Source organism: Phallusia mammillata, chromosome 3 (assembly GCF_965637545.1).
Source record: "Phallusia mammillata chromosome 3, kaPhaMamm4.hap1.1, whole genome shotgun sequence".
NCBI lineage: Eukaryota > Metazoa > Chordata > Ascidiacea > Phlebobranchia > Ascidiidae > Phallusia > Phallusia mammillata.
Window position 1 is genome coordinate 26,826,774 of NC_137254.1, and position 27,889 is coordinate 26,854,662.

Genomic DNA, 27,889 nt, shown 5'->3' on the forward strand with positions numbered 1-27,889 from the left:
TCATTTTGTACTTTATGGCAATGTTTGACAAAGTACAGAACCTGGGACAGTATGTTTTATTGGTTTTGGACAAAAATTATTGAATGCCAAGTTAGCAGGTCATTGTATCTTTAGTCTAGGTTAAAAAACTTGCCCTTTACCGTGTTTGTGCACAAGACAAGGTAGGGAAAAGCTTTTTACTCTTTCTGAGGTTTTGGGTCGTGTTAAAGGTACAACCCATTTTTTGGTGTTATACCTAATTAGTCCCACTATAGTAATGGTTGACTGGATTGACTTTGAACAAATTCAACTGCCTGTCAAAACATTCGAAAAATGTTTGGTTGTGAGTTATGGTACTAGTGCAATATTATAGCAGCAGCAGGGTCCAGTTGGTCAAAGGTTGAATCAATTAATCCCTAAGGGCTGTGCTAACAGCGCAAGCGGTGCGTTTTGCCCGTAGAATAAAAGTCTCGGGTGCCATTGTTTGGAGCTTCGCAGTCGAACCTGTTCTCAAAAGAGTGTACGTAGTTGACATTGTTAGAACTGTGTGTTTGATGCAGTTGATTTAATGCGACAAAAGCGCAAAATTGTTCCGTACAAAGTTGAGGTAATGTTGTATGTTTGGTTTCAAATAACAGATATACAAACGTTAATTTATCCGGTACAATTTAAGTCTTTTGGTAAAGTTATAAAAGTGTGTTATCTGTTGAGGTGAGTTATTTGAGCATACAGCAAGGTAGTCACCAGTTGTTTGAATGTCCCCACTGAATATTTTTATCCTTGCTTTATCTGTCAAGAGTGTATTTTTTAGGCCTAGTGTGTTATGGGTGCTTGTGTAATCAGTTAGGGTGTTTCCATTTGATATAGGGTGTTGTTTTATTAAAGATGGTTTACGACTAGCACTGTTTAAACATCTTGCTGCCTACCTGATCAAGGTAAAGCAGATTTTTGTATGCATGTTATGCAAGTACGTTTGTAAATCTATACCGAAAAGATCAGTAGCAGAGTTTATCAGCACTGCGTTTTTGATGCTTGTGCAAGTGTATTTTTTCCTAATGTCTGCTAATAACGTTCATTTACAACTTTTTCGGCTACTCACTGTATATAAAATACGCGCAAAGTCATTTATCAATGAAAAAAAATGCAGTATATAAGACTGCTGACCCTTTGTTGCACTCGATGGAATGCAATGCGAAACAATAGTCTAAAAATGATGTCATAAATAGTATGGAATGTTTGTTTACAAGTGAGACAGCAATCTGCAGTAGACTGAATAACAATTGATAAATAGTGTTCATCGCATGATGCAAAGTTTAAAGCATTTTTTGGTGCGGGCCGTGTTTTCTGCGCGAGCGGCGCTTTTTGCCTGTGGATTTTGATCGTGTGGTTTGGTGTTGTTACCCTGTTTGGCTGACCTGACATTTGGAAAGCACTTGGTGAAAAACATTTTTGTGGCAAGGTAATTCTTAAAACCAGTACACAATTATAAATACTTGGCGTCATAAACACTTAAGAATGACATAGGAAACTGTTTGCAGTAACAGAGATACATTGGCAGTCGTTTTGAATTCTATTGACATTCATTATAATATCCTCGTTAGTTTATCAAATATACTCAAAAGTTGTGGTTCTAACGGTATTTTGTGTAAGCTGAGTGTTGTGTATGTCGACTGCTACCGAAGCTACACTTGTGTGATCCTTTGGTTTTTGCATTGGGTCGTTGTGCCCCTGCTTTAAATAGGTTGCTGTGCCTCTGCTTTAAATAATAGTAATGTAATTTCAGCTGAAGCACAGTGCTGACAAACCGTTTACATTTTTCGGTCCACCACAACTGTGGTGCCACTCTTTATTCGCAACGGACATTATCTTATTGCGATATCTTATTGCATTCGTAGATAATCGCTGTTGCGACTTTCATCGCTGAGCAATCGATTTACTTGCGATTTAGCCTGCTTTCGATAAACAGTTCAATAGCTTAAAATTAAAACCCGTAGGCATGAACACGTTACAATAAGAGTGGTGCAGGCTGTAATTATTATTTAGGACGAATTTGAAAACTGTACATCACTTACAAATTTATCACAAATTGCATGGTCATCATCCGTATGGTTTACTTGTTTAGAATCTAGATTTTGATTTTAGTGTAAGAAAAACATGTGACGCAACCGACAATAGCAACATCTGATGTTAACGATACATTGGAAAAAAAATCAATTTTATACATCAAAACGTATTTCTGTGACTTGTTTTTTTTTCTTGCAGAGTAGTTACTGAAACCAGATTCAAGAGCGAAAACAAACAACTACGTCATTTAATCCAACTAGTCTTGATGTCTTGGTCGTTTATTGGACAATTGTTTGACCCCTTGGAAGGCAACCACGATGACAAACGATACTCCGCACTAAAAATCAACATTTTAACGACTACGATTTCCTTCTGCTGCGCTGCTATTTGCTTCTATCGTCGACGCCATCCATCGTGACGGACTCACTCTCCTATGGATTGCCAAGGTAACTCTTGCGATAAATTTTCTATTTCGGTCTCCATATATATTACTGGCAATTTTTGGTAATTAAACATTAGCCCTTAATGAGGTCACACGATATGCAGAAAGTCTATTTTGCGAACGAACCCCTTTATATTACTCTGTTCTGTCCCTAGGACGCTTTTGTTATATGCAAACAAATTGAATTACGCAAGAAATGTAAATGTAAAAACTACACAATGCAAGGTTTTTGCTTATAGTGTAGTTTTATTTATTGTGTCAACCTTATTTCATAATTAATCTCAACAAATAATATTTTGTTTGTGGCGTTGCAGGTTCATACGCCACACAGCCGCCGATGCTGCTATGGGACGTTTAAAAGTGTTAGACCTTAAAGTCAGACCTACCAGCCTGTACAGTACAGTGTACACAATTACTGGTTAGTCCCGTTTAAGTATGTTCTTGTTTGTTTACATTCATTGACTGGTACAAATTTTTTTGCATGTGTACATCCAGTAAACAAAGTTTGCACAAGATTTTGATACATTAGCCCAGTGTTTCTCAACCTTTTTTCTTGTACCGCCCCTTTTACGTGTTCGTTATTTATAAACGCCCCCCTCAAAACTGACTAAATCAAATACAATTTTATTTCACGAACAATATCAATACGATAATTAAGAGCCGAATGTAGCTAGCTATGTTTTAGCCCCCTAATCATAAATATTCTAATGGTTAACTCAACATGATACCACTAACTACAGACAGTGCTCATTGCTTATAGCTTGGTACACGTGACGGGCCAAAACTGCAATTGTTTTGTTTGGTCGAGCACTGAGCATCTCACGTTAACGCTCGGTGTATAGCAGGGGTTCTTAAACTTTTTCGGCCGTGCCCCACTTGACACTATTTATTTATTCTCACGCCCCCCTAAAAAACGTTAGCACTGATGATGCTTGTCTTGTTTTTTTGAAAACAACATACATCGTAGGTCCGCCTTAAACTACTGTCAAGTTAGTTCCAATCGTTAGAAAAAGCCATTTCAACACTGATAAGTTGCAAAAAAAGCGCGCGCACAGAGCCACGGTGCCAGTATTCTTGTAAACTACGCATATGTTGCCCAGAAAATGTTGATTCACTCAAAGCCAAGGCAATCTCTAATGCGAAATTGCGAACGAATAAAAAAATGTGCAGCCGACTATATAGTACAGGGGTCACCGAACTACGGCCCGCGATCCCATTTTTTAGGTTTGCCAAAACGTATTGATAACTTTGTTACTGTCAAAAATTAATCTACTCCTTACGAAAGTTTACTGTTACGACATGTAAAATTAATATTGCCGACTTTCATAGGATTGCAACGCCCAGGATTGATCCAAAGCCAGTTTATTACGTCACAGACAAAACAAAAAGTGTTAATTGTGCGCAAACAATTGCCTTATTGTGTTACTTGTGACGTAATATACAAATGTTCCTTGTAAGATGAGACTAACTATACAATTTAACAGATTTTAAATAGATTTTTAAAAAGACCAAAAAAAATAATCTTGGCGCCCCTATAAAAATAGTCTCGTGTGCTAAGCTTGAGAAGACGGCACTAGGGCATGTAAACTATGCGGCACGCGCGAACGTATCCGGCCCGCAGTGTAGAAAAGTTATGTTAGTACAACTGGACATCCATTTCAGAGTAATGAAGCGTTTACTTTAAACAAAAAGTTTGAAATCAGTGCCGACATAATTCCAATGCATTAATTTACAATTGTTTGCAAGTGAAAACTTTGCAGCCAGATTGTGCTGCGCCCCCCTTGCGAACCCTTCACGCCCCCCTAGGGGGGGCGCCCCCCCCCAGTTTAAGAACCCCTGGTGTATAGTGACGTCAGAAACGTTTTCAGTTCCATGTTTTTACTAGCCCCCGGAGCCGTATTTAAGATGTATAGGCTATTTCTGCATAACACGCAAGGAAAGCCAACGCCAAGTGAAACACCAACGTCTTTTATGTAACAAACGGCAATTGAGAGTGTTAACACTATTTGACGTTTTTGAAAACAGTCACTTTTATACTTGGGGACCCTACTTCTGTGCGTCAGCAGTAAACAAATCACACGTTCAATTGCGATGTCACAAAAACCGTTTATGACTTGCCTGCTACATTATTGTGTAATAAGCAAGTAATCACTTGGCAGTACGGTTTTGTAGTGATTGTCTAACGAAGGGGTCACCAAACATTTTTCACTGCGAACCGGATAGCATTAAAAATATCTTGCGAGGGCAACTTGGTTACAAGCCCTAAGGCGCGTCTTTCCGGGACCAACAAAAGTGCAATCTTTGTTAGAGTCCGATTGTGCTACTGTCAAATAGTAAAATTGTTTAAAAATTATAGAAACTCTTCTACAGGCAAACCTCATTTATTCTATAACAATTAACAATAGAAAGCCGTTTGTTCGCGCACAATAGTGAAGGCATTTTTAGTTTGGTCTATGATAAATAACTTTTAGATCATTTTGTGCGTTCTGTAAAACTAGGTGAACTTTGTCCACATGTTGTTGCAGAAATACTTTTAGTAGTTAACTTTTAACGTTTAACGCAAGCTTTAATTTTTTCAAGATATATTAGGACCAAACACTCTCGCAGGCCGGATGAAATGACGTCGTAGTTTACCGTAGTTTGATTTCCCCTGGTCTAACGGCTTAGTTAATGTGGCCGAGCGCCGAGCATCAAAAATTGCGATGCTCTGTACCAATTACTCGGGTTGTAGCTTGGTTGGGCCATGCACAAGTCAATAGCTACCTGCATATTTTGCTATTAAAGCGCAGACAAGCCGCAACAAATGACGCATTGTGATTTGTAGAAAATGCATTGCATGTGACATCCCCATAAAAAACACGCAGCAAACAAAGTACACAATACATACTTTGTCAAATCTACTTTTACTGGTCGCAGATGGAAGAGATATGACAAAAAAGATTTTGACGTTTTGTTTCATTTTACCTGCTCTATCTTTTTCCAGCGTCCCCCAATTGCCCAATTATTCTCCAGCGCCCCCTTAGTGAGAGCAAATGCCCCTTGAGAACTACTGCACTATAGCCGTTGCTGAAATATAAAGCTGTGATGGGGGTCAGCATTAGATAAAATCTTGCGCCACTGCGTTAACCGTTTAGTTTGTAAATATTTCTACCCTACTACCTTTGTAAAACCTTCAGCCAATGTTTAACGTATTTGCTTTATTGCAGATTGTTTTTTTAAAACCAGATCGCAAAAAAAGCAAGCAACACCGACATTTTAATGAACAAATAAATCTGCTTTTCAAATGGACCGACCAAACCCATGGAAACACTTTTTGTCCCTTTGCCAGACCACGTCAGGAACGATTTGTCTTCATATATTTCCATGCTCGTCGCCACATTCGGTTGTCGTTTGACATTTGCTCATCACATCATCACATGTAAGTTGCTGTTATAACGTTACCCCTGCCGGTATTTCGTTTGTCGAAGACCGTATTTTTTGGAGTCTGACAGTATTCTGCGATGTCAGATTGTTTTTTAAACTTAATCTATCAATTGAACTATCAAATTAAACTTAATCATCAAAGAAATAATTTTTCGTTAGACACGTTTCAGCAAAATACGTCGAAAATCACTAAATCAGCTGTGACCTGGCGAAAACGGTCTGAACATGTCTGCCGAAATCCCGCTGTTGCACACATCAGTCTATTTTACTGCAACACAATTGCTAGTAAATGCCGTTTAATTTTCAACATTTTTCTCTGTTTGCCTGTGCTAGTGCAAATATGGCAGCTGTAATTAACACGCTCGCATGCCGCTGTATGAAAATGATCAAAAATTCATTATATGCCTAAGTTGGTTAAAGAGTGGGCTAAATACTTGTGATTTCTCTTTTTTTCCGTTTTTGTATTTTGTGACAAATGGTTATGAAAGATTATAATTATCCAAAACGAACTGCAATACTTATCGTCAGTTGTGTATCCAGTACAGTCTATGTGCCATAAGAATATGTTGCCACACTGAATATGATAAATACTAATCACAGTTACATCTTATTTTAGGCAGTGTTGATAGAGTGATGTTTTTGGATAGATAAGACACTACAGTTCTGTATCTACTTTTGGCGGCACATGGCAACGCTTTAATTAAGGTAAGTAAGAAAACTTCTGTAAAAATGCGATAGCTTCGCCTGTCGCACCTCCTTGCATGGAAAGTCGTACATCGTTATTACGCTTGACCCATGTAAAGGTTACGGATATTTATACGAGTACAGTAACAACATATCCCGTATTGTTGGCAATGTTAGGGCCAGAGTTGTGAGCGGATGTGGAACTAAGGAATTTTTACACATTTTTGTGTGTGCAGATTCATCACAAGGCTCCGAACATCTTACGGTCACACAGAAGCTTTCCATCTTTCATCTTGGTGTCAACAACCCTCAACTTCAAATATTATACGGGATGTTGGTAACATATAGGGGGCCGCGTCGGAATCGGGTGTGAATGCAAATTTTAGGCCTTAACTCCAGATTTAACTTGGCGCCGAAGGGCTTTCTATTCGTTATTTGCCCAAGAATAGTGGTTTATGCGACACATTTTAGCTAGATTCGCCTAGGGTTTACATTAATTGTAGCACTTTAATCTAAGGCTAGGTTAGTCAGGATGGGTCTTGAGTTTTGCGCGCCACATTCCCACTTGATATGGGTATAGGGCGTGGCGTTAAATGGCTTTAACTAAATGTAGGGCTAGACCAGGGATGCAAAAATGGGGTTGCACGGTCGCGCCGCGCGACCGTAATTTGTAGCCACAATTATAGGTGGTTTATATTTTTTTAATTCATTTTCTCACAATAATAATAAAGCAGTTGCAGTGGCAGAATTGGCGGAAAAATAAAGGTTTAGTCAACGATATACCAATAATGTTTTCGAAAAACACGCTTGAATCGAGCCGCGACCGAATTACGTTAATCGCATGCTGAACTTATAAATTTATTCGGCACTATCGCCATGCGACCCTAAAAGGTACAATCATCAATTGATATGACGTGACTTTGACTGTCATCAATCGAAGTAGTGGTTTCTGTACTTTCTTTCATAACACAGAAAGAATGTTTACTCTCATAATAAGCATTCTTACACGTTGGGCGCGAATGTGATGTCACACATGCTAATCGTCGTGGGTATATTGTGCAATCACACACGTGTGTATTAAAAATAATTTGCAACACACGTTTTTCATGACCATTTTTGAGTATGTTTTCACCCAAATGAAGATTTAAACCTATTCCGAAACTTAACAGCAAAGTTTAAAGGTAAGAACTTCCCACAAGTGGTTTTGTTTTGCTTATTTTGAAGTTGTTATATTTTGTTTTACAGATTGCGATACACACACAAATATAACAAAAGGGCAGCTGATGCAACCAAATCTATTAGCTAAAATTAAAGCATGGCAGGAACAAACAAATTTTACACTAAGCTACAGTTGATGTAACAAAGGATCTGGTTAGAATTTATTGCCAAATGCGCACGAAGTTAACGTTTAAAATCAGCTTTAAGTAAGTTTCAGTTTAATACGACCTCATCTTATGTAAAACCATAACTACTTGTTTTTTTTATTTTTACAGCCAAACTGACTTGCAGGGCTTCCAAATGTCTGTCTGGCTGTCTCTTCTACTACCCAAAAATAATTCAAAGCTATTTTCCCCATCTTCTATTTCATTTTCAGCGATGGAGATGACGTACTTTCACATCCACTTTAGCGGCACAAGGCAAATTTCAAGGTAAACTTACAGTGTTTGCTTTCCGACTTTACATCATGTGTTTGTTTTTGCAAATGGAAGTATTAAATTACCTTTAAAGCTGTTTAAGAGTACAATTTTGTAAAACGTTTGTACTTTTTTAAGCAAATTAATTAACAAATTTCTAATGTTTTTTTTTTATGCATCTACTGTACAACGCATCGACAACTGTTCCACCACCCAAATACAGCTGGATGAAGAGAATTTCAGGCATCTGTGATTGGAATCATCAATGTCATGTATTGTTTGTTTACGTCCAGATCACACAACCATATGCAAGTTAATTTTGAGTAACACATCGTTCCCTGCTGCCTGCTATTTTAGCGTTTGCTTGTTTTGCTACTTTTCCGTAACCATGTCATAAAATGATGACGTGCCCTCAAGAATGGGAGGGTGGATGTCTAAACCATGACGTCAATCGAAACGGTGAGAACAGATGTAATAAGATAATGCAATTAGCAGTTGCGTTATACTCGCTGTTTACTTGACATTTGTTTAGGATCAAGATCTTGTCCGGACATCAATACGGAGATACGTCATCATTTCGGATCGTCTCATGCCAAAACGATCCAATGGTTACCGATTATGCAGCTCATTATTGCAGTTTCTTCCGGGCACCACTAAATTGCATTGTGACGTCAAACTCTGAAAAGAAAGTCTTTCCATATTCCACAAACAATTATGGATATTTTAGGTATTTATTACAACAGATTGACATTGTGTATTGCATGTATTACTTTGCTTTTTGTTATTACGACAGAAGTTAAAGATGCATAAAGATTCCATAATTTACAACTATTAATACACAACCATAATAACAATCCCATGGTTCAGATCTTCGGCCAGGCCTGCTACGTGTTTTTTTCACCAGCCAAGCATATTTGCATGTTGCTAATATGACTACTCTTTATTGCAACGGAAATGGTTACGTACGCACAAAACGGTGAGTATTAAAAATAAGGTCATGTAAAGCCTAGTCATGTAAAGCCTAGTCGGCCTTTTGAGAAATCACTCGGTCAGCATTTAATTTAGCTTTTTTAAACGTAACTCACTAAAGAGCTGTGGTTGGTCGACGGAAGAAGAAAAAAGAGGACGCCACATTCATTCCCTGCTTTCGTCTACTTGCTCATTCTTTTCTGGTAACTCATGTCGTGGTGTTAAACGGAGAGCACCCCAGGTTGGGAACCACTGAGTTAACTGGATTGGACGCTGGCTTATTTGTGCGTTGTAACCGAGGTATAATTTATAAAATGCATTCAAGTTTCCGCGACTTTTGAAATCAATGATACTGCCGCTAGATCTTTTTGTTTCAGATAATTTGTTGATACTTTCGTTGTCCAATTGAATTTGCCACAAGAAACATCATTTCATTTTCGTGTTATGTTGCTGACAATATGATTTAAATTGGGGTAGAACATGCAAAGACAGCATAAAATGAACTTATTCTGTTTTTTTCATTTTATTAGAGACCGACTGTTTGGGGTAAATTTGCCATATTTTGTCATGAGTTTCTGACTCTGCTACTTTCTTGTACAGAATGCGTGAGGATCGACTGCGATGTTCGATGAAGAGATGGAACTGAATTTGAAGGTGAAGGCCTTTGAATTGATTGGGATTTTTTTAAAGACCAGTTTCTGCAAGTTGCTTTCAAACATCTGAACTTCATCAATCCTATTTTAGACAAAACGTAAAAAAATTCTAATAGGAGTAGACCTAACTCCACAAAATATCGGCGTGTCGTTTATTTAGCTACGCTTGGTTTATTAACAACATGGTGCGATAGTTGATTGTAAAATGTGAATATAATTTAAATGTTAAAAGTATTTAAATGTTAAAAGTACTATGTAAGTTTAAAATACGCAGCGGAATCCATTTGGTACATTTAATGGCGGGTAAAAGGAATTGATTTAGTTTAAGATTTTGGTCACAAACCGCACGTTTCGATACAGAAATGGAAGACAGCAATGTAAGTGAACCTGTTTTTAGGTGCTATTCTGACTAAATTGTTTTTTTCTTGCTTCGCAGATCGATGCCTTGTGCAAATCTTCCTAACGTTCAATCCAACGATCATTGGTTCATTTACTGGAACACTTGTCGTGCAAACTGAAAATGGAGACTCCATTAATGTTACTTTGTGGCTACCGCATGCCAGTTGATCATTTTTTCGTATATTGCTATTTGTCAATAAATGTATAATTGTTGCATTATAGGCTGGCTGACCTCTTTAAATCGGACTTACTTCAAGGAGAATAATGATAAAACTGACTGTTACTTTAATGATATTTTTTGGTTGCGCATCTAGATTTAAGTCTTGCTGGGGTAGTTCTAAAAGCCGCTTGGTATAACGTATGACATCGCATGTGAGAATGTAAGTTGTAAAAGGGCTTTCTTTGTTTCATTAACAAACCGTAAACTCAAATACCCCACCCCGTCACCACCTTTAATAGTTATAATTTTCTCATTGAGTATATTTATGTCCATTAAAACAGCGTCAGTATTGTGATATGTGATAGCTTGGGACAGTAATAATGCTACCACCAGTGCCAAAAATTATAGATGGCGCAATAAGAGTTATTTAATAAGCAGTGTAGATGGCGCAATAAGAGTTATTTAATATTCAAAATAAAGTTATTTAAAATAACAGTGAGACTAGGGTAGGGCTAGGGACTAAATATAACATAAAGAACTTAGTTTTAGGTTCATTTTATTGTAATTATTATCATGAAACCTCAGACCAACAATAATACTTCCTAGCGTCAGCGTTTTTCACACAAATTGTATTTAAAATTTGTGCGTGGGCCACATACTGAAAATTGGCAAACATGGCTACTGTAGTGCTTACTTTAGTAGCTCTAACGTGCTAATTTGCCACGTTAAAAAAGCTGTGTCACGTGCCTCCTTGACCAATGAGCGTTCGAACGCTTGGCCTCTAGCATTCAATTAACCTACTCCCAAACGCAGCTCACTAATTGGTGCAATGACGCTTGCTATTGGTTGGATTTAGATCACCCCTGTGACGTTTTCAAGACAAGAGCTCTGATTGGTCGAGGGGGAAAAAGAGAAAAAGGGGATTCCACCTTGCTCGCTTGCGTGTGTTGGCTCGTTCTTTTCTGGAGACTCTTGCCGGAGGATGTTGTGCTGAACGAAGAGTGTGCAGGTAATGCTATTGTTGTACACGTACTTGTTGGTAGATGTGTTTACTTCTGCATTGTAACCGATGTGTAACTTTTAAAATGATTTCAAGATTTAAAAAAACTTAATAGTTTCAGTTTCAGATTGTTTTCGGATAAAATTTATATTTATTTATGCTACCGTCACCGTTGTTTAAATTTTATCTGAATAAACATTATTTTAAGCAAGTTATTTCACAATTTACTGAAGTTTTACCATTTTCAAGTAACGTTACATACTTCCTGTTATGTTTCTGTTAATGTTTCTGCATACAGTGCACGTATGCTGTTTTCTCATTTTATTATAAGCTACTGTTTGGTGTAAATTTACCTTATTTTGTCCTGACTTTTTAGCTCTGCTGCTTTCTCGTGGAAGCATGACTGATGTTCCATGTCAAGCGGGAACTGAAACTAAAGATACACGGCATTTAAATTAAAGGTGAATAACTAATAAGACTAGTTTAATGATCAAGGTACTGGTGTATATAGAGTAAATCTTTCAGACGTTTCGACACTCTCTGTTGTCATCATCAGTGCAGGTTGTCGAAACGTCTGAACGATGTAGGCTATTCTATATACACAGCACCTTGGCAGTAATGTTTATGATTAAATTACTTTTCAAGTCCGTGTATAGTGTTCCTACTAAGACTAGTTTTTGGAATTTGCACAAAAAAAAACTGAACCGCATCAAACCTATTTTTTGACAAAACGTAAAACAAATGTAATAGGCGTAGGTATATTGTGATAACTCTAGAAAATATCTATTTGTCGTATGTTGGACTACTCGTGGTTTATAAACAACCTAGGATGCTGGATTGTAAATAAAACTAAAACGTTAAACGCATGGTTCAATAATTTTTGAGTGAGCTTAGCTTACATTTTTAACAACTTTGCTTAGATGAACATAACACCGAGCAGGCATAGTTTAATATGATAACTTACTGCTTAGATTAAAATGTGCCGCGGAGTCTATATTTGCTAACTTTTATGGCGGGTAAAAACGCATCGTTAATTCATGATGTCTTTGTTTCAGATTTTGGTCACAAACCGCGAGTACGTTTCGACACAGATATGGAAGGCAGCAATGTAAGTAAACCTGAGTAACAAAGCCCTTTTTTGAAACAAAAATATAAATTTGATAAAATACCGGACATACTAAATATAATGCAAACCCGTTAACTATGTTGCAAAAGCTTTTAAACTGCGTCGACTCGTGTAAATAGTGTGACATTAACTACGAGTTAAATCTAACACTTCTACCATGTTAACCCTTTCGAATAGTTAACCCGGTGCTTGAGCATGTTGCACTTTATGTTTTGCACGGCATGTGTTTTTGGGTAACTATTCGTTTGTTGGCATTGGTAGAAGTGCGCTGCTTGCTGAAATTTTAAAGCAAATTAACATAAATTTGGGTTTTACTGATATGCTGCAAATTTATGTTAGACCCTAAAAATATCTTGACGTAATTATTTCTTGTGACTTAAAATCACTTGTTCAAAGTCGAACATATCTAGAAGTTATTATGGGTCCCCTTCCCTGAAGGGACACATATTGTTTTTGTCCGTATTTTTTTTTTCTTTTTTCTTTTTTTCTTTTTTTCTTTTTTTCTTTTTTCTGTCTAACGCTGGTTTGTTAAACGCATTTGGTCAAGAAAGAGTGCTTCAAATTTATTCAAATTTGGACAGATGTTAGTTATTAATCTAAATTTGATCCTCCTGAAGTTTGACCCCGAATTACCCAGTGGTTCACCCACAGGCCCCCAAAATGCAACTTTTTTAAAACATGGTTTGTTATATGCGTTTGGTCAAGAAAGAGTGCTTCAAATTTGTTTAAATTTTGTCAGATGTTAGTTATTAACCAAAATTTGATCCTCCTGAAGTTTGACCCTGAATGACCCAGCGGTTCACCCACAGGCCCCGAAAACGTAAAATTTTTAACGCTGGTTTGTAACGCTGGTTTGGTAAAGAAAGAGTGCTTCAAATTTATTCAAATTTGGACATATGTTAGTTATTAATCCAAACTTGATCCTCCAGAAGTTTGACCCCGAATTACCCAGCGGTTTACCCACAGGCCCCCAAAACGTAAATGTGTCTAACGCTCGTTTGGTCAAGAAAGACACTGTAGGCAGAAGTCCCAAGAGAGTAACTCACTGGTTTACGATAGCAGGAGGGCTCAGCTTGACGTCGGACAGACGTTTTACGAGACGTCGTTTCGGTGATTAGAAATCAGCTGTTTTGCACAGCAATGCTATTTCGTTTTATTAAGTTGTCACTCACATTTTCAGTTTTGGCGAAGGTTTCACACCTATGACGTGATTTAAACCTAATAAGCGTGCTTCGGTTTCGTATATGTCAAGCAAAACTTGTTAATCAAAATGAAGTTGAAAAATCAAACTTGACATTTTTGCAAGATAAATGTGTTTTTTTAAATGCTCGTTGTCAGGTTGGCCGCCGCATGACCATGGGTTACTTAAGGTCAACTAGTAGGTATTACTAACACAGTTCAGAACTTTCTTTCATCATAATGTAGTGTTTTTTTGCTATCAATTTAGGAATCAACACTCAAGGCATGTATAAATTAGGTTAAACGGTTTTGTTGAACAGTAAGGACGGCGTCTATTGAAAACGGTGTCAATAGGTCAAACAGTCGTTTGGCGTGTGCACCCTGAGAGGTTACTGCAGGTCAATGGTACGACAATATCTGGGTCAAAGCAAGAGATTAAATTAAAGTATTTGTTTCGTTCTTTTTTAATGTTTTTGTAATTATATAACAATAATAGTGCAAAAAGAATACGAACAATTTTTTTATTGTTGGGTTAATGCTTTCTAAAAATTTGTTTTTAAAAATCTAAAAGTCACCGCAACATTTGTTTACCGTAAATCCGCACAAACACGCGTGTGGGGACCCATTAGTTTTTGTTTACAAAAACAATCATATGTGTGGATCAAATGATGTGTATAGTAAATTGGTAAATATCGTATAGAATATATAAAATGGAAGTATATCAGAAAGCCACCCTTCTAGTTGCTACATGAATCACAGGGATAACGTTGTAATGAGATGCTGTATACGATGTCCGATTAAAATATCACATTTCACGGTTGATTATGGGAAGACAGTGTAACATGCACTTATCCTGTCTTCGCATGTTGACATATTTTAGCACACGATAAAGTAGCTTTAATTTTTCCTGTTGTTTCTGCCTCTGTTGTGTTTTCTTCCATACAGTAAACGTCAAAATGCGGCGGTGATTTTCTGTGTCGAGAAGGAAATGAAAAACGCAAGAACCCAGACTGTCGAACTGAAGGTAAATAATTTTTAAGACCAGAAGCTTTTAAACAGCGTCGACTCGTGCAAAATGTGTAAAATTAGAAGGTAATTAAACGCTTCTACCATGTTAGTACGAATAGCTTTCCCGGTGCTTGAGCATGTTGCACTTTATTTTTGCATGTCATGGGTTTTGGGTAACTATTCGTTTACCGCCAATATGGTAGAAGTGAGCGGTTAAGCGATTTTCAAAACAGACTGATGAAAATTTGTGCAGCATCAATTTTTTTTTTAGTTAATGTGGTTAGGTTGATCGTGCGAATGCAGTGGAACGTGCGCATTTCATCCTGTATTCGCATGCTGACTAGCACATCATAAAGTAACTTATTTATTTTGATATGTTTCTGCCTCTGCTGTTTTTTCTTTCACAGTACAATTGGAAACGAGACGATCGTTTGTTGTTTCAAGAAGGAACTGAATTGAAAGGAACAGGGCCTTTAAATTACAGGTAACTAACTTTTTAGACGAGTTAAACTGTTCCGACTTAGGGATTTAAGAACGAACAATCACCCCAATACTTCAAAACAATGTTGCATATAGACATTTTTAAATTTATAAATAACACACCAGTTGGAGGGTTGATTGGAAATACGATTTATAATTTAAATATGGTTTAATTGAATAAAATAAACTGAAGGTCAAAAATGTGCTGCTAAACACTTTAGGCCTAATTCTGGGTTATACTCAAACTATTGTTGATTTTGTTTCAGATTTCGGTCAAAAACAGCCCGTACATTTCAGCATCGAAACGATATGCAGTAATGTAAGTCTACGTGATGACACAAGGCTTTTGTTAAATACAATAGTAAACAAAATCGAAATGTGCGTGCAAAATAAATATTATCGAAAATAAAGTGGTTGTTAGACGCATAAACGATAAAGAAAATACTTTGTTAAGCCATAAAATATACAAACGGCGTCAGGTAAAGCTACCACTTCTATCATGTTGACACGAATAGCTAGCCCTGTGACTAGGTTTGGTACTATGCATAGGTTCTGCTTCTGCTTTTGTTTTTTCAGGAAGGCAACAAGATAAGAATTATGTACTCTGGAGGAAAACCAAGATTGCCGACTTTAAATCGATAAAAGCTAAGTTCAATTGATATTTAAGTTTTTCATGGCTCAAATGGTTTGTCGCACATGTGACGACCCACAGTTAAATGACAGGCTTAGTTGTTAAGTTGTATTAGCGCTGTGCACTTAGTCTTTTGCATGTCACGTGTGTTCTGACTATTAGCAGGTATAATAACATATGTGAAGCCCTAACTAATTGTTATATAGTCTGAATTAGTTTTGTACATAAGAGTGCTGCTTTTGGTTTTGTTGCAGATGTTTTTTTATTAAAATTTCAACAGCTAATTGCAACCTAAAGGCATTGGAGAAATTCAGTTCTCTTACAGACATGTTAGAGGTAAGTTAACTATACCCTGACATAACGAGCCTTAAAAGGATTTGACCTGTACTGCCATTGTGGGCCGATGGGATCCTGGACTAACAGTTAAATTCTTGACAGGTTGGTGATGCAAATAGCGCCAGTAATCTTGGCTTAAACGAGCATTTGTTTTGAATAACTAGCATAATTAAGGCGGCACAATATTTAGCTTTTGATTTATGTCAGCAAAAACTAATTAAGTTAAGTCACCGGCGTTTTTACGTTTCTCCTGTCTGAATAGTTCAACTACTTGGTTACATAATGGTCAACTGCGAGTTGTTTGGTAAACTGTAATATAGTATAGACTCCAGTGTTGCATGTTGCACTTTATGTTTGGCATGTCACGCGTGGTTTAATTGTGAGTAGGCATGACAAAATATGTGAAGATAACAACAGTAAATAAAGCGTAGTTTGGTTAAAATAAATTTGTCAATGGAATATATACGTTTTATTGCAGGTGTTTAGTTTCTACGAAATAAAATCTACAAATGTAGTGGAAGAATCCGGTTATTTGCAGACATGTTTTATGTAAGTAAAAAAGTTGTGATTAACGATTATTTGCATGCCTAGGATAGGATAAAAATCGCTAAGTTTTGTATGTTTTTATTTAACTTACGAGTGCTGGCTGGCAGTGTCGTAGGGATTCGTGACCAGAACTCCTAACAGGTTAATGCAAACAGTACCAGTGATCTAGACTTATAACGAATAAGTTTGTTTTTAATAACTAGAATATTTAAAAGCTTTACAAATGTCTCACCACTATAGGACAGGCAAAATACTTTTTTGTTTAGTTTCTAGAGGAAAGCGTACTAATCGGTGCAATGACTTCGAACCGATTAAAGTTAAGTTAACCTGTTTTTGATATTGTAAAATTGAGGTATAGTGAGCATTTTAGTTTTCATGATGACTTGGCATGTTGCACTTGATTTGCATGTCACGTGTGTTCAGAATATTAGTAAGCACAATCACATCTGTAGCTTTATTGTTATTTGGTCTAAGTTAAGTTCATGTATAGAGTGTTTTGTTGTAGATATTTGTTTATCAAAGTTTCTACAAAGCATGGAAACCTGTGAAAGCAGTGGGAGAATCCGGTACATATGCGGACATGCAAGATCGTTAGTAATCGACCCTGGTGTAACAAGTTATCATATGCATAGGGTGGGATAGTATTGCTGATTTTTTGTGTTTTCATTTAGAACATTAGATCGGTGTTGTCCTGCAGAATCGTTTCTTCTATCCTTAGTTCCTGCGGAAACGCGCAAGACCATCAAATACACTACAGACGTAATTTACTACATCACAACAAGTGAGTAAGCACGTAAATGTATAAATTCATTATTTCATGAATACGCTTTGGTTTAGCCACGAACCTGTCGCGTAAAGCCAAAATGGAAATCATAGCTATGCCGAGTTAAGTCCCGTTGTTTTTTCTTGTGTTGATTATTTATTTTAGTAGTTATTGTAGTGTCGTAAGAATTTTAGTTTGCATGCTGTTTTGACATTGTGCTTTGCATGTCACGTGTGGTCTTAACCTTTAGTCAACTAATTGTTATTTAGTGTGAATTAAGTTCGAACATCGAATGCTGCTTTACGTTTTGTTGCAGAGTTTCTACGAAGCATGGAAACCTGGATACGCAGTGAACGAGTTCGGTTCTTATGCATACATGTTAGTGGTAAGTGAACATAGTTGTCACGTGCCGAGTAATGGCTAAATATCGCTACTTTAGTATCATTTCTTTCAGAACATTTACCAGTGCTGTCCTGCAGGATCGTAGGGAATCCTTGAACAACAAGTCAAATCCTCGGCAGGTTAGTGCAGACAGCGCCTGTAATCTAGACACATAAATTTAGGGCTGCACTTGTTTATCTTTTGATATGTGACATAAAAATATTGTTTCAACAAAAACATGACTTTCTATGATTTTATCTACTTACCAATGATTATAGGACAAGCCAAGCTCCACATAACAAAATGCTTATTTGTTTTAGTTTCCGCGAAAAAGTACACCAATTGCTGTAATTCGGCCTGACTTCGATCCAATTGAAGTTAAGTTAACCTGATTTTTAGCTTTACATGGATTAACTAGTTTGCTGCATAACATACGAACTAGTTGTCAAATTTTAGTATACAGATAATCGAAATTCTGCACGGTGGTTTGACATGTTGCACATCGCGTTTTGCATGTTACATGTGTTCTGACCATAAGTAAAGTTGTAGCCAATTAGGTTTGTACATACATTTTTTTTTAGCATAGGCCTATAGGAGTTTTTTCTTAAGTAACCACCTACCATAAGCCAAGATATGCAGACAAGACGCTTGTTTTTTTAGTTTCCGGGGAAAGCACACTAATTGGTGCAATACGAACTGACTTCGAATTCGAATTAAGTGGTTTGAAATTAGTTTGCCGCATGATCGTCTAGTTATGAAGTATCAGTATGGTGAGAATTGCAGATTTGCACGGTGGTTTGGCATGTTCTACTTCGTGTTTGCGTGTATGTCACGTGTGTTTTTGTGTGTATGTCACGTGTATTTTTTGAAGTAAAGCTAACTAGTTGTAGTTTAGGCTCAATATGGTTTGTACCTCGAATGCTTCTGTACGTTTTGTTGCAGATGCTTGTTCATCAAAGTTTAACGAAGAACTGAAACCAGCAAAAAACATGAAAGTAGACAATTTCAATCCTTTGCCACATACCGAGGGTAATTATTTCTAATGTTTTCCTTCAAAACTCAGACCATTGCTAATTTACAGGAGCGTAGGAATCTCGCAACAACAAAGCAGCGACACTATTGTAGACTAAAAATGTAAGACAAAATTAAGATAAGTAAGGCTGCACATAATTGTTATTTTTTAATTCGCAGTGGGCATCATGTACAGAATTTTCCCACAAACAACTTGCCGAATGATGAAAATCACATGGAACCCTGTGAAAAGCAGTGGATGAATACAGTTCATGCGCAGACATGTTAGATGTAAGTAATCGACCCTGGAGTACTAATTCGTCGTCACATGCCTGGGATGGGATAAATATTGCTAATTTGTTGTGTTTTCATTTAGGACTTTCGACATGTGCTGTCTTGCTTAATTGATCATTGTTCAAAAGTCAAAACAGGTTAGTTCAAAAAGCACCAGTAATCTAGAATCAAAACGGATCCTTCTTTAAAAAATGGCTTAACTATGCTTGCACAACGTTAGATTTTTTGTGTTTTTTGTGTTGTTAAAGTATTGGTGTTAAAGTATTTTGTGTAACTACTTAACCAATAATTATAGGACAAGCCAAGCTCTACAAAAGGCACACTAATTGGTACAATATACGATTCTACTTCGAAGCGATTAAAGTTAAGTTAGCCTGATTTTTAGGTGTTTTATGGTTTAAATAGTTTGCCGCATAATCACGACCCAGTTGTTATATTTTAGAATAATGACGATTACATATTTGCACGGGGATTTGGCATGTTGCACATTGTGTTTTTGCATGTCACGTGTGTTCTGACTATTAGTAAGTATAATAAAACATATATTGCTAACTAATTGTTATTTAGGCACAATTCAGTTGGTACATCGAATGCTGCTGTACGTTTGTTACAGATTGTTCATCTAATTTCCGATGAAAAACTGTAACCTACATAGGAATCCGAATAGTTGCTGACTGCCAAATGTAAGTAGATAGCATCAGAGTAACCATCCTTATGTCGCAGCCAAGAATAACTATATCGTTTAGGTTTTTCTTCAGAACCATGGACCAGTGCTGACCCGCAGGACCGTAGGAATTCATATTCAAGAGTTAAATCCTTCACGGGTTGGTGGAAAACAGCGACACTACTGTAGACAGACTTTATGAATCCGCAGTATATGCAGCATATACTTGATTTTCCTAATTTTGCTTAAAAACATTGGGAGAAATCAATCTCTAACATGGCAGGGGACGCCAATCCCAATGGCACAATTAAACTTGTTTCTTCTATTCTTAGTTCCCGAGGAGAAGCGCAAAACTCTAGGATTCACTAAAGGCAGGAAACGTGAAAATTACTGAATTACAACTAGTAAGTACGCGCCTAAATGTCTGCATTCAATCATTTTTAATATACTTTCGTAGTTATTGTAGTGTCGTAAAAATTCCAGTTTGCATGCTGATTTGGCATTGTGTTTTCATGTCACGTGTGTTCTTGCCTTTAATCAACTAATTGTTATTTAGTCTTACTTACGTATGAACATCGAATGCTGCTTTACGTTTTGTTGCAGAGTTTCTACGAAGCATGGAAACCTACAAAAGCATTAGACGAGTTCGGTTCTTATGCGTACATGTTGGTAGTAAGTACATGTCGTTATCTCGTGTCGAGAAAAGGCTAAATATGGCTATTTTTGTATCTTTTCCTTCCGAACTTTCGACATGTGCTGTCCTTCAGGATCGTAGGGAATCCTTGACCAACAAGTCAAATCCTCGGCAGGTAAGTGCAAACAGCGCCAGTAATCTAGACTCATAACTAGGGCTGCATTATGTTTAGTTTTTGATGTATGTCACAAAAGTCTTGTTTCGGCATTTACAGATTTTTCTTATATAACCACTTACCAATAATTGAACATGCTAAGCTTTACAGACAAAATGCATGTTTTGTTGTAGTTTCCGCGGAAACCCCACTAAGTTAACCGGATTTTTTTAATAATTTATGGTTTTGGATTGTCACTTGTCACATGATCAGCGACCTAGTTGTAGTATATTGAGTATTCTAGTTTGCATGGTGACTTGGCGTGTTGCACTTTGTGATTTGCATGTCACATGTGTTCGAATATTAGTTAGCACAATAAGAAAAACTAACTAACTGTTATATAATGTCAATGGGTTTGTGCAACGAATGCTGCTTTGCATTTTGTTGTAGGTGTTTCTTCACCGACGTTTCTGCGAAGGATTACAACCTGCAAAAGCCACATAGAAATCCGTTTATATGTTGACTGTCAAATGTAAGTAGACGACTTTGGAGCAACGATCCTTCTGTCGCACGCCAAGAATAATTATCGCTCATGTGTTCCTTTAGAAACTTGGACCAGTGCTGAATTACAAGACCGTAGGGATCCTTGACCAACAAGTCAAATCAGGTTAGAAGAAACAGCGCCAGTATTTTGAATAAAAATATTATAATTACGACTGCACAATGTTAGCTTTTGCTTTGTGGTTTTAGGATGTCTTTTAGTTACCGCGGAAAGTCGCAGTACGACCGGAATTCGAAGTGGTTGAAGTTAAGTTAACCTATTTTTAGTTTTATATATGGTTTAAGTAGTTTGTCACATAATCAGCGACCTAGTTCTTAATTTTTTTTGCACAGCAATTTGGCATGGTGCACTTATGTTGCATGTCACGTATGTTCTGACAATATGACATTCAATGATAACTAACCGTTATCAATTAGGTTTGTACATAGAATGCTGCTGTACGTTTTGTTGCAGATTGTTAACCAAAGGTTCGACGAGGAACTGGAACCAGCGAAAACCACTGAGATATTTAATTATGTGTGGACTTCGAAATGTAAGTAGACAACCTCGGAGCAACGATACTTATTTCGCATGCCGAGAATAACTATCGCTTATGTTTTGCTTTAGAAACTTCGACCAGTGCTGACTGACAGGACTGTAAGGATCCCTAACCAAGGGTAAGGCACATGCTTAGTATTTATTTAATCCTCAGTCGGCATTATAGGCCTATACAGAATTTTCTCATAAACAACTTGCCGAACACGTCATGAAAAGTCGATCTCTACAGGACAACTAAACTTGTTTCTTGTACTCTTAGATCTCTTATGACTACACAAGACCATGGAATTCACTAATAACAGAAAAACATATCCTCTAAATTGCTGACTTCGAAACGATTGAAGTTAAGTCATAGGCAGCGACCTAGTTATTTAGTTGTGGTATAGTAAGCATTCTAGTTTGCATGGTGACTTGGCATGTTGCACTTCGTGTTTTGCGTGTCACGGGTGCTCTGACTATAAGTTTACATAATAAAAACTTGTGACTATAACAATAATATGTAGTTTAGTCTCAATTACGTTTTAACATTTTATGTTGTTGTACGTCTTGCAGACGATTGTTCATCAAAGTTTCTACGAAGCATGGAACCCTGCAAAAGCAATGGATGAATCCGGTCCATAATCAGGGATGTTAGACAAGTAAACTAACTTAATTAGAGTAGTGATACTTTGCCGCATGCCTGGGATAAAAATCGTTTTTTTTAGAACTTTGATGCCTGGGATGAATATTGTTATCTTTTTCTTTAGAACCGACATGTACTTTCCTGTAGGATAATAAGAATCCTGAATCCTGGACCAGGTTAGTGTAATACAGAGCCAGTAGTCATAACTCTATTTTTGCGTGTTTTTTATTCTCTTAGTCTCCCCTAAAATTGTGGTCGAAGTAAATTATTAAGTATCGGAGTGGAAGCACTTGTGTGAAAACTAGTTTTATTCCAAAAAATCCGTTATTTAGCGTATTGTTTGCTTAGCTTCCCTAAATGCATGTTTCTGTTAATGAATTAAATGAATTGTTTTTAGACATCGTTTGTACTCTTGTGCATCCAATGATGTATACTGCAGAGTACACAGTGATCAGGCAACAAGCAAACAAGTACGTAAATGTCTGCATTCAATCGACATGTTACGCATGTTACTTAAAACGTTTCTATGTAACACTGTGTTGTGTTTTTTGGTACTGCTTTTGCTTTGTTTTTAGAAGGCAACAAGAGCCTGAAGCCAACTACGAAATTAAAGCCAAACCGATTAAAGTTAAGTTGTCTTGTTTTGTTTTAGGTTTTATGTCGTAATTAGTTGACCACACATGGACATTTATAGTTTTTATATTTGTTAGAAATATTTATAGTTAAGCTGTTGTAGTAAGATATGGATTCTAGTTTTGCATGCCTACTTGTCGTGTTGCACTTAATATTTGGCATGTCACGTGTTCTTTTAAGCATCGGTGTGAACGGAAGATAATATGTGGAACTAGGTTTATAAACTAGTAGTATTGCGTTACTTGGTTCTGCTTCTGCTTTTCTTTTTATAGGAAGGCGTCAACAAAGACGTGTATAGATTACTCGGAGAACCAAGAATGTCTTTAAACCGATTAAAGTTAAGTCTAAATGGCGTAAATGGCTTACCGTACAATTCAATAAGTCGCAGTGTAGAGAAAATTTAAGCTTTGCATCGTGTTTGCATGTCACGTGTGTTCTGATTATAAGCAATCTAATTTTTTGTATAAGTTTGTCTAGGTTCCCTAAATGCATGGTACTGCTAATGAATTGTTTTTTTAGACTTTGTACTTTTGTGCATCCAATGGTGGTTACCGCGCACAGTGAAAAGCTACAAGCAGGCACGTAAATGTTTTCATTTAATACACGTTACTTAAAACGTATAGTGTCATACCGTGTTTTGTTGCTTGGTAGGCCTACTGCTTTTGCTTTGTATTTTGTAGGTAGCAACATTCGCGTGAAGTCGAGATGGAGATTGAAGCCAAACCGATTGAAGTTAAGTTACCTCGTTATTTAATTCAATGTCCTATGTAGTTGGTCACCTAGTTGCTAAGCTGTTGTATAGTAAGTTTTTAGTTTCGCATCCTGGTTTGGCATGTTGCACTTATGTTGGGAATGTCACGTGTGTTCTGACCACTATATTGTCAGCCTATGCCTGAACAAAAAGATTAGATATGAACTAGGCTTGGTGCTGTATTTTCCTTTAGGGCTGTTCGATTTCAAATAAATATTGCTGTTCGTGTTGTGTAGGATGGTCAACCAGTATATGTATAGGCTAGGTAATTCTCTTGTTGTAAATTAAGTTGGTGTCGATGTGGAATCAAACTTAGGTGCACACTGGTTTTACCGGGATTTAAAATCCTGGAATTGCTTCTAGCCGCCCTAAATACATGTCACTGCTAATGGATTGTTTTTTAAGGTTTCTTTGTGCTTCCTATAGCAAAAAGGCACGTTAAGTTATCTTTTTTGGTTTTTCATGTTGCAATTAATTGTTTTCATACCTGTTAGGCTGATTTATAGTTAGTTGTTAAGCTTTAGTATAGTAGTGCTTTCAGTTTTGCATGCTGACTTGGCATGTTGCACTTGACGTTGGGCATGCCACGTGTGTTCTGATTATTCGATTGTCAGCGTGGTTGTAGAAGTGAAATAGATTTATGACTGTGCGCTTCTTGGATCTGCTTATCATGCTTTTCTGCTTATGCTTTAGGTAGGCAACAAGACATGAATAGAGCACTCGGAGAACCAAGATTGTCTTTAAACGATTAAAGTTAAGTTCAATTGATATTTGAGTTTTGTATGGTTTAAATGGATTGCCAATTTCCACAGTTAATTTTAGTCTAGCGATAAATTCAGCTTTGCATGATGGTTTGGCAAGTTGCACATTGTGTTTTGCATGTCACCTGTGTTCTGACTGCATCAAAAACGTTGAAATAAGTGTATCGTAACCGTTATTGTAATCTCAACATTTGTCGTCATATTATACATTATAGCGGCACTCATTTTTTGTCGAAGAATTGCAATTCTAAACCATTTTCTAATCTACTTTCAGACACAACGTCACGGTTCATGTCGTTGGTTGCTACACTTAAGAACCGTAGATTTCTCAGAGATGTGAGTATGACAGATAATAACTTCGTAGATATTAACTAGTTATCGCTTCGTAAAACAACATAGTTCTGCGACACAGACTGGACGTACGACCATCTTCTGGGCAACATCAGAACTTGCCCGTGCGACGAGTCGAAAGCAAGAAAAAATGAGACCACTTTCTTTTGGCGTATGCGATCAGGCGATTGCTTCACTGCTCTCGTTTAAGGTGAGTCGTCGACTTATGTCTGTACAGAATCTTGTATGTTGTAAAGGCAACTTATTGATACAGGGACCGATGTGGAGGTAACTTGGTTGCCCACTAGTTGGCTTCTGCGCCGATAACTAAGATGGAATATGGCAAGTCTGTTCGTTTTGTTCGCCGTGTGCGATGTTTAATCTATGACTACATTTCAACAGGTATCCAGCGGTTCAGACAAGGCATTGCGACTTCGAGAGGGCCGAAGAATGGAAGCAGAGTGCCTCGTCGCTCTTAACAGTGAAAAAGAAAAAGAATAATTTAGTAAGTCTAGAAAGACACTACTCGTATTAAACAAAGCTATGAACCACCATTGTCAGTGACAATAATTATTTTAGTCTATCCTAAAAAGTTGTCACATTGGAGACGTTTTGCCGTCGACATACATGGTGTAGTGGTTAGTTAGGGATGTGCCAAAACTGGAAATGTTCTGTTTGGTCGAGCACCGAGCATCTCACTTTAATGCTCGGTGCTCGGCCGAGCACGCTCGGTGGATTATGACGTCACAAAAATCCCCTTTCTACGTTTTAGCTCCACAAGGTCTCTTACGTCACCAGCGGTGTTTTATTAAGCTGTACATGCCCTTTAAGTACGCGTTTTTCCACTATCTAATACATTTGAAAAATCATTCGTTTTTGTTCATAGACACCCTTTAGAACACTAGTTTCGTATGTTAGCAGGGCATGAATATTATACGCTCGGGTCAGTTTTTACAACTGCTCGGTCGAGCACCGAGCATTAAAAACAGCGATGCTCGGTACCGAGTACTCTGGTTCTGACTCGGCTCGGCCCATCCCTAGTAGTGGTACAGTTCCTGTGCGAAGGGTTCGGGTTCGAACGATGAGGTGAACACCTCTAATTACTTTTTAGCAGCCTTGATCTTAAACATGTTGTTGTACATTTTTTATGGAAGGGTAATTATTATGTGATATATAGCAGTGGTCAGCCGGTCCGCGGCCCCGTACCGGTCCGCGGGGAGTTATTTTTCAGGTTAAATGCTATGAAACATGTTGCTCATTTATCCCTGATTTGAGATATATATATGTAGCATGTCGCAATCATTTTGAATGGAAAAAATGTTTTAACTTAATCTCTGATGAGCTTCATGAGACGTAAATGCCTCCAAAAAATTTGCTTGTCCAACACAACACAAATATTCCTCCTATTGCGTCAAACTTCCGAACGATATATTGCGCGATTTCTCGATTTTTTGAGCTTTAAAACTAATTTTAGTTACATGACGTGACGCAATGTTTTGTGTTTAACCTAACCGCGTTTTGAAATTGACAATATGCTGCTATGAACGAATTGCGCTATTTTTTATGTAAAAAGTTACAATATAAATGTGCTTTTTTTGTATATTTTAATCCGTTGAACTAAACCACCTGTCAAACGCAAGCGAAATTGCTTTCTGCAATTAATGTTTGTTTCTTTCATTCTCTTTAGTTCCCGCGGAAATGCGCAAGATCAAGGATTTTACCAGTTGTTGCAATAAGGCTTGATATTGGACGGGTAACGAACATCCGCGTGACGTTTCAAAAGCAAGCGTTCTGAAAAAGAAACCGATATTTCTTGAGCGCGTGCTGACGGTTATTCTTCTCCTCGTGTCGGAGGTGGATGGGCGAATGAGGTATGCAGGTATCTTTATTCTTTTATGATGTAAAATTAGTTTTATCGGATCGATGTGAACTTGGGTACACACTTGTTTGCTTCTGCAACGATACTGATTTTAATAGATTTTAGTAGCTTTTCTAAATGCATGGCACTGTTAAGTTTTTTAAATGCTAAGTAGATACATGGTTGATTGTTTTGTTTTAGGCTTGCTTTGGATTTTCGTGTATCCAATGACGGTTAAAGCGCCGACTGAAAAGTTGATTGCATGAAACATGAAATTTTCTGTTTTACAACAATCTTGCAGGCATGTAAATGTTTAAATTGATTTCCTACAATGAAACGCCTAGGTTTAATGACAAACATGTGAAGATAGTATATCGTGCACATATCCTAGTTTTGCATGTTACTTAAAACGTGTTGTGTGAATTTCTTGTTGCTGCTGTTGCTGCTTTGCTTTATTTTTACAGGAAAAAAGTCGCGTTGGTTATCAACCGGGGTCTATGCAGGTAAATCTGATATTATAAATTAAATTAAGTTGGTAGCGCTGTGGAAGCAAACTTGGGTGCACACTGGTACTAATTCAGCGATTTAAAATGTTGTCTAGGTTTGCTGAGAGCTTTCCTAAATGACACCACTGCTAATGGATTATTTTTGGGGGTCGTTTGTATCTGCATCTAATAACGCGTAGTGAAAACCTAAAGGCAACAAGCAAACAGGCACATTTTTTACAGGTTTTTATTAAATGGACATAATGAAACGCCTAAATTAACGTACGGCCTGTGCGCCTATGACGAGTCAAAAACAAGCGTTGTGGTTGAAGGAAGCAAAAACAGTAAGACTAATTTTTTGTAAACTTTCTTTTGCTGGTTTGAATATGTCATATATATATTGCTTTATGTCTTGCAGACGATTGGTCATCAAAGTTTCTACAAAGCATGGACCAAGCAATGGAGGATCGCGGTTCACAGGTGGTCATATATGCAAAGCTAGTATAGTGTGCAAATCAACTATCTTTACATGTTTCTTAAAGCGTATAGTGTCAATTAAAGTACATAATGTGTTGTGTTTCTAGGTACTGCATTGCTTTGTATTTCGTAGATAGCTACAGTCGCGTAAAGCCAAGATGGAAACTGAAGCCAAACCGATTGAAGTTAAGTCACCTTGTATTTGTTTTTTCATGTCCTAATTGGTTGGTCACATAATTGGACATTTAGTTTTTATATT

The 27,889-nt window shown here is 37.2% G+C and overlaps 1 protein-coding gene and 1 long non-coding RNA gene across 4 annotated transcripts; both read left to right on the forward strand.

The window, feature by feature from the left end:
* Positions 1–254: 254 nt before the first annotated feature.
* Positions 255–10,463, forward strand: LOC145220487 (uncharacterized). Of its 3 annotated transcripts, XM_080087701.1 has the most exons (14): positions 263–914; positions 2,242–2,489; positions 2,800–2,903; positions 5,692–5,903; positions 6,525–6,613; positions 6,829–7,773; positions 7,838–8,016; positions 8,086–8,241; positions 8,450–8,685; positions 8,759–8,953; positions 9,094–9,202; positions 9,317–9,495; positions 9,796–9,849; positions 10,285–10,463. In XM_080087701.1, the coding sequence occupies exons 10-13, from the start codon at positions 8,941–8,943 to the stop codon at positions 9,825–9,827; spliced, it is 333 nt and encodes a 110-aa protein (XP_079943827.1). In that variant the 5' UTR covers positions 263–914; positions 2,242–2,489; positions 2,800–2,903; positions 5,692–5,903; positions 6,525–6,613; positions 6,829–7,773; positions 7,838–8,016; positions 8,086–8,241; positions 8,450–8,685; positions 8,759–8,940; the 3' UTR covers positions 9,828–9,849; positions 10,285–10,463. The 3 variants fall into 3 exon arrangements, with proteins under 3 accessions (XP_079943828.1, XP_079943827.1, XP_079943826.1); XM_080087702.1 differs by having other exon boundaries at positions 255–914; positions 6,829–8,016; positions 9,317–9,479; XM_080087700.1 differs by having other exon boundaries at positions 6,829–8,016.
* A 913-nt stretch (positions 10,464–11,376) lies between these two features.
* On the forward strand, positions 11,377–15,536 carry LOC145220488 (uncharacterized). Its single transcript, XR_013858192.1, has 6 exons — positions 11,377–11,416; positions 11,784–11,868; positions 12,463–12,515; positions 14,658–14,736; positions 15,128–15,204; positions 15,467–15,536. It is a non-coding gene; the product is annotated as an uncharacterized LOC145220488 (long non-coding RNA).
* The last annotated feature ends 12,353 nt before the right edge of the window (positions 15,537–27,889 follow it).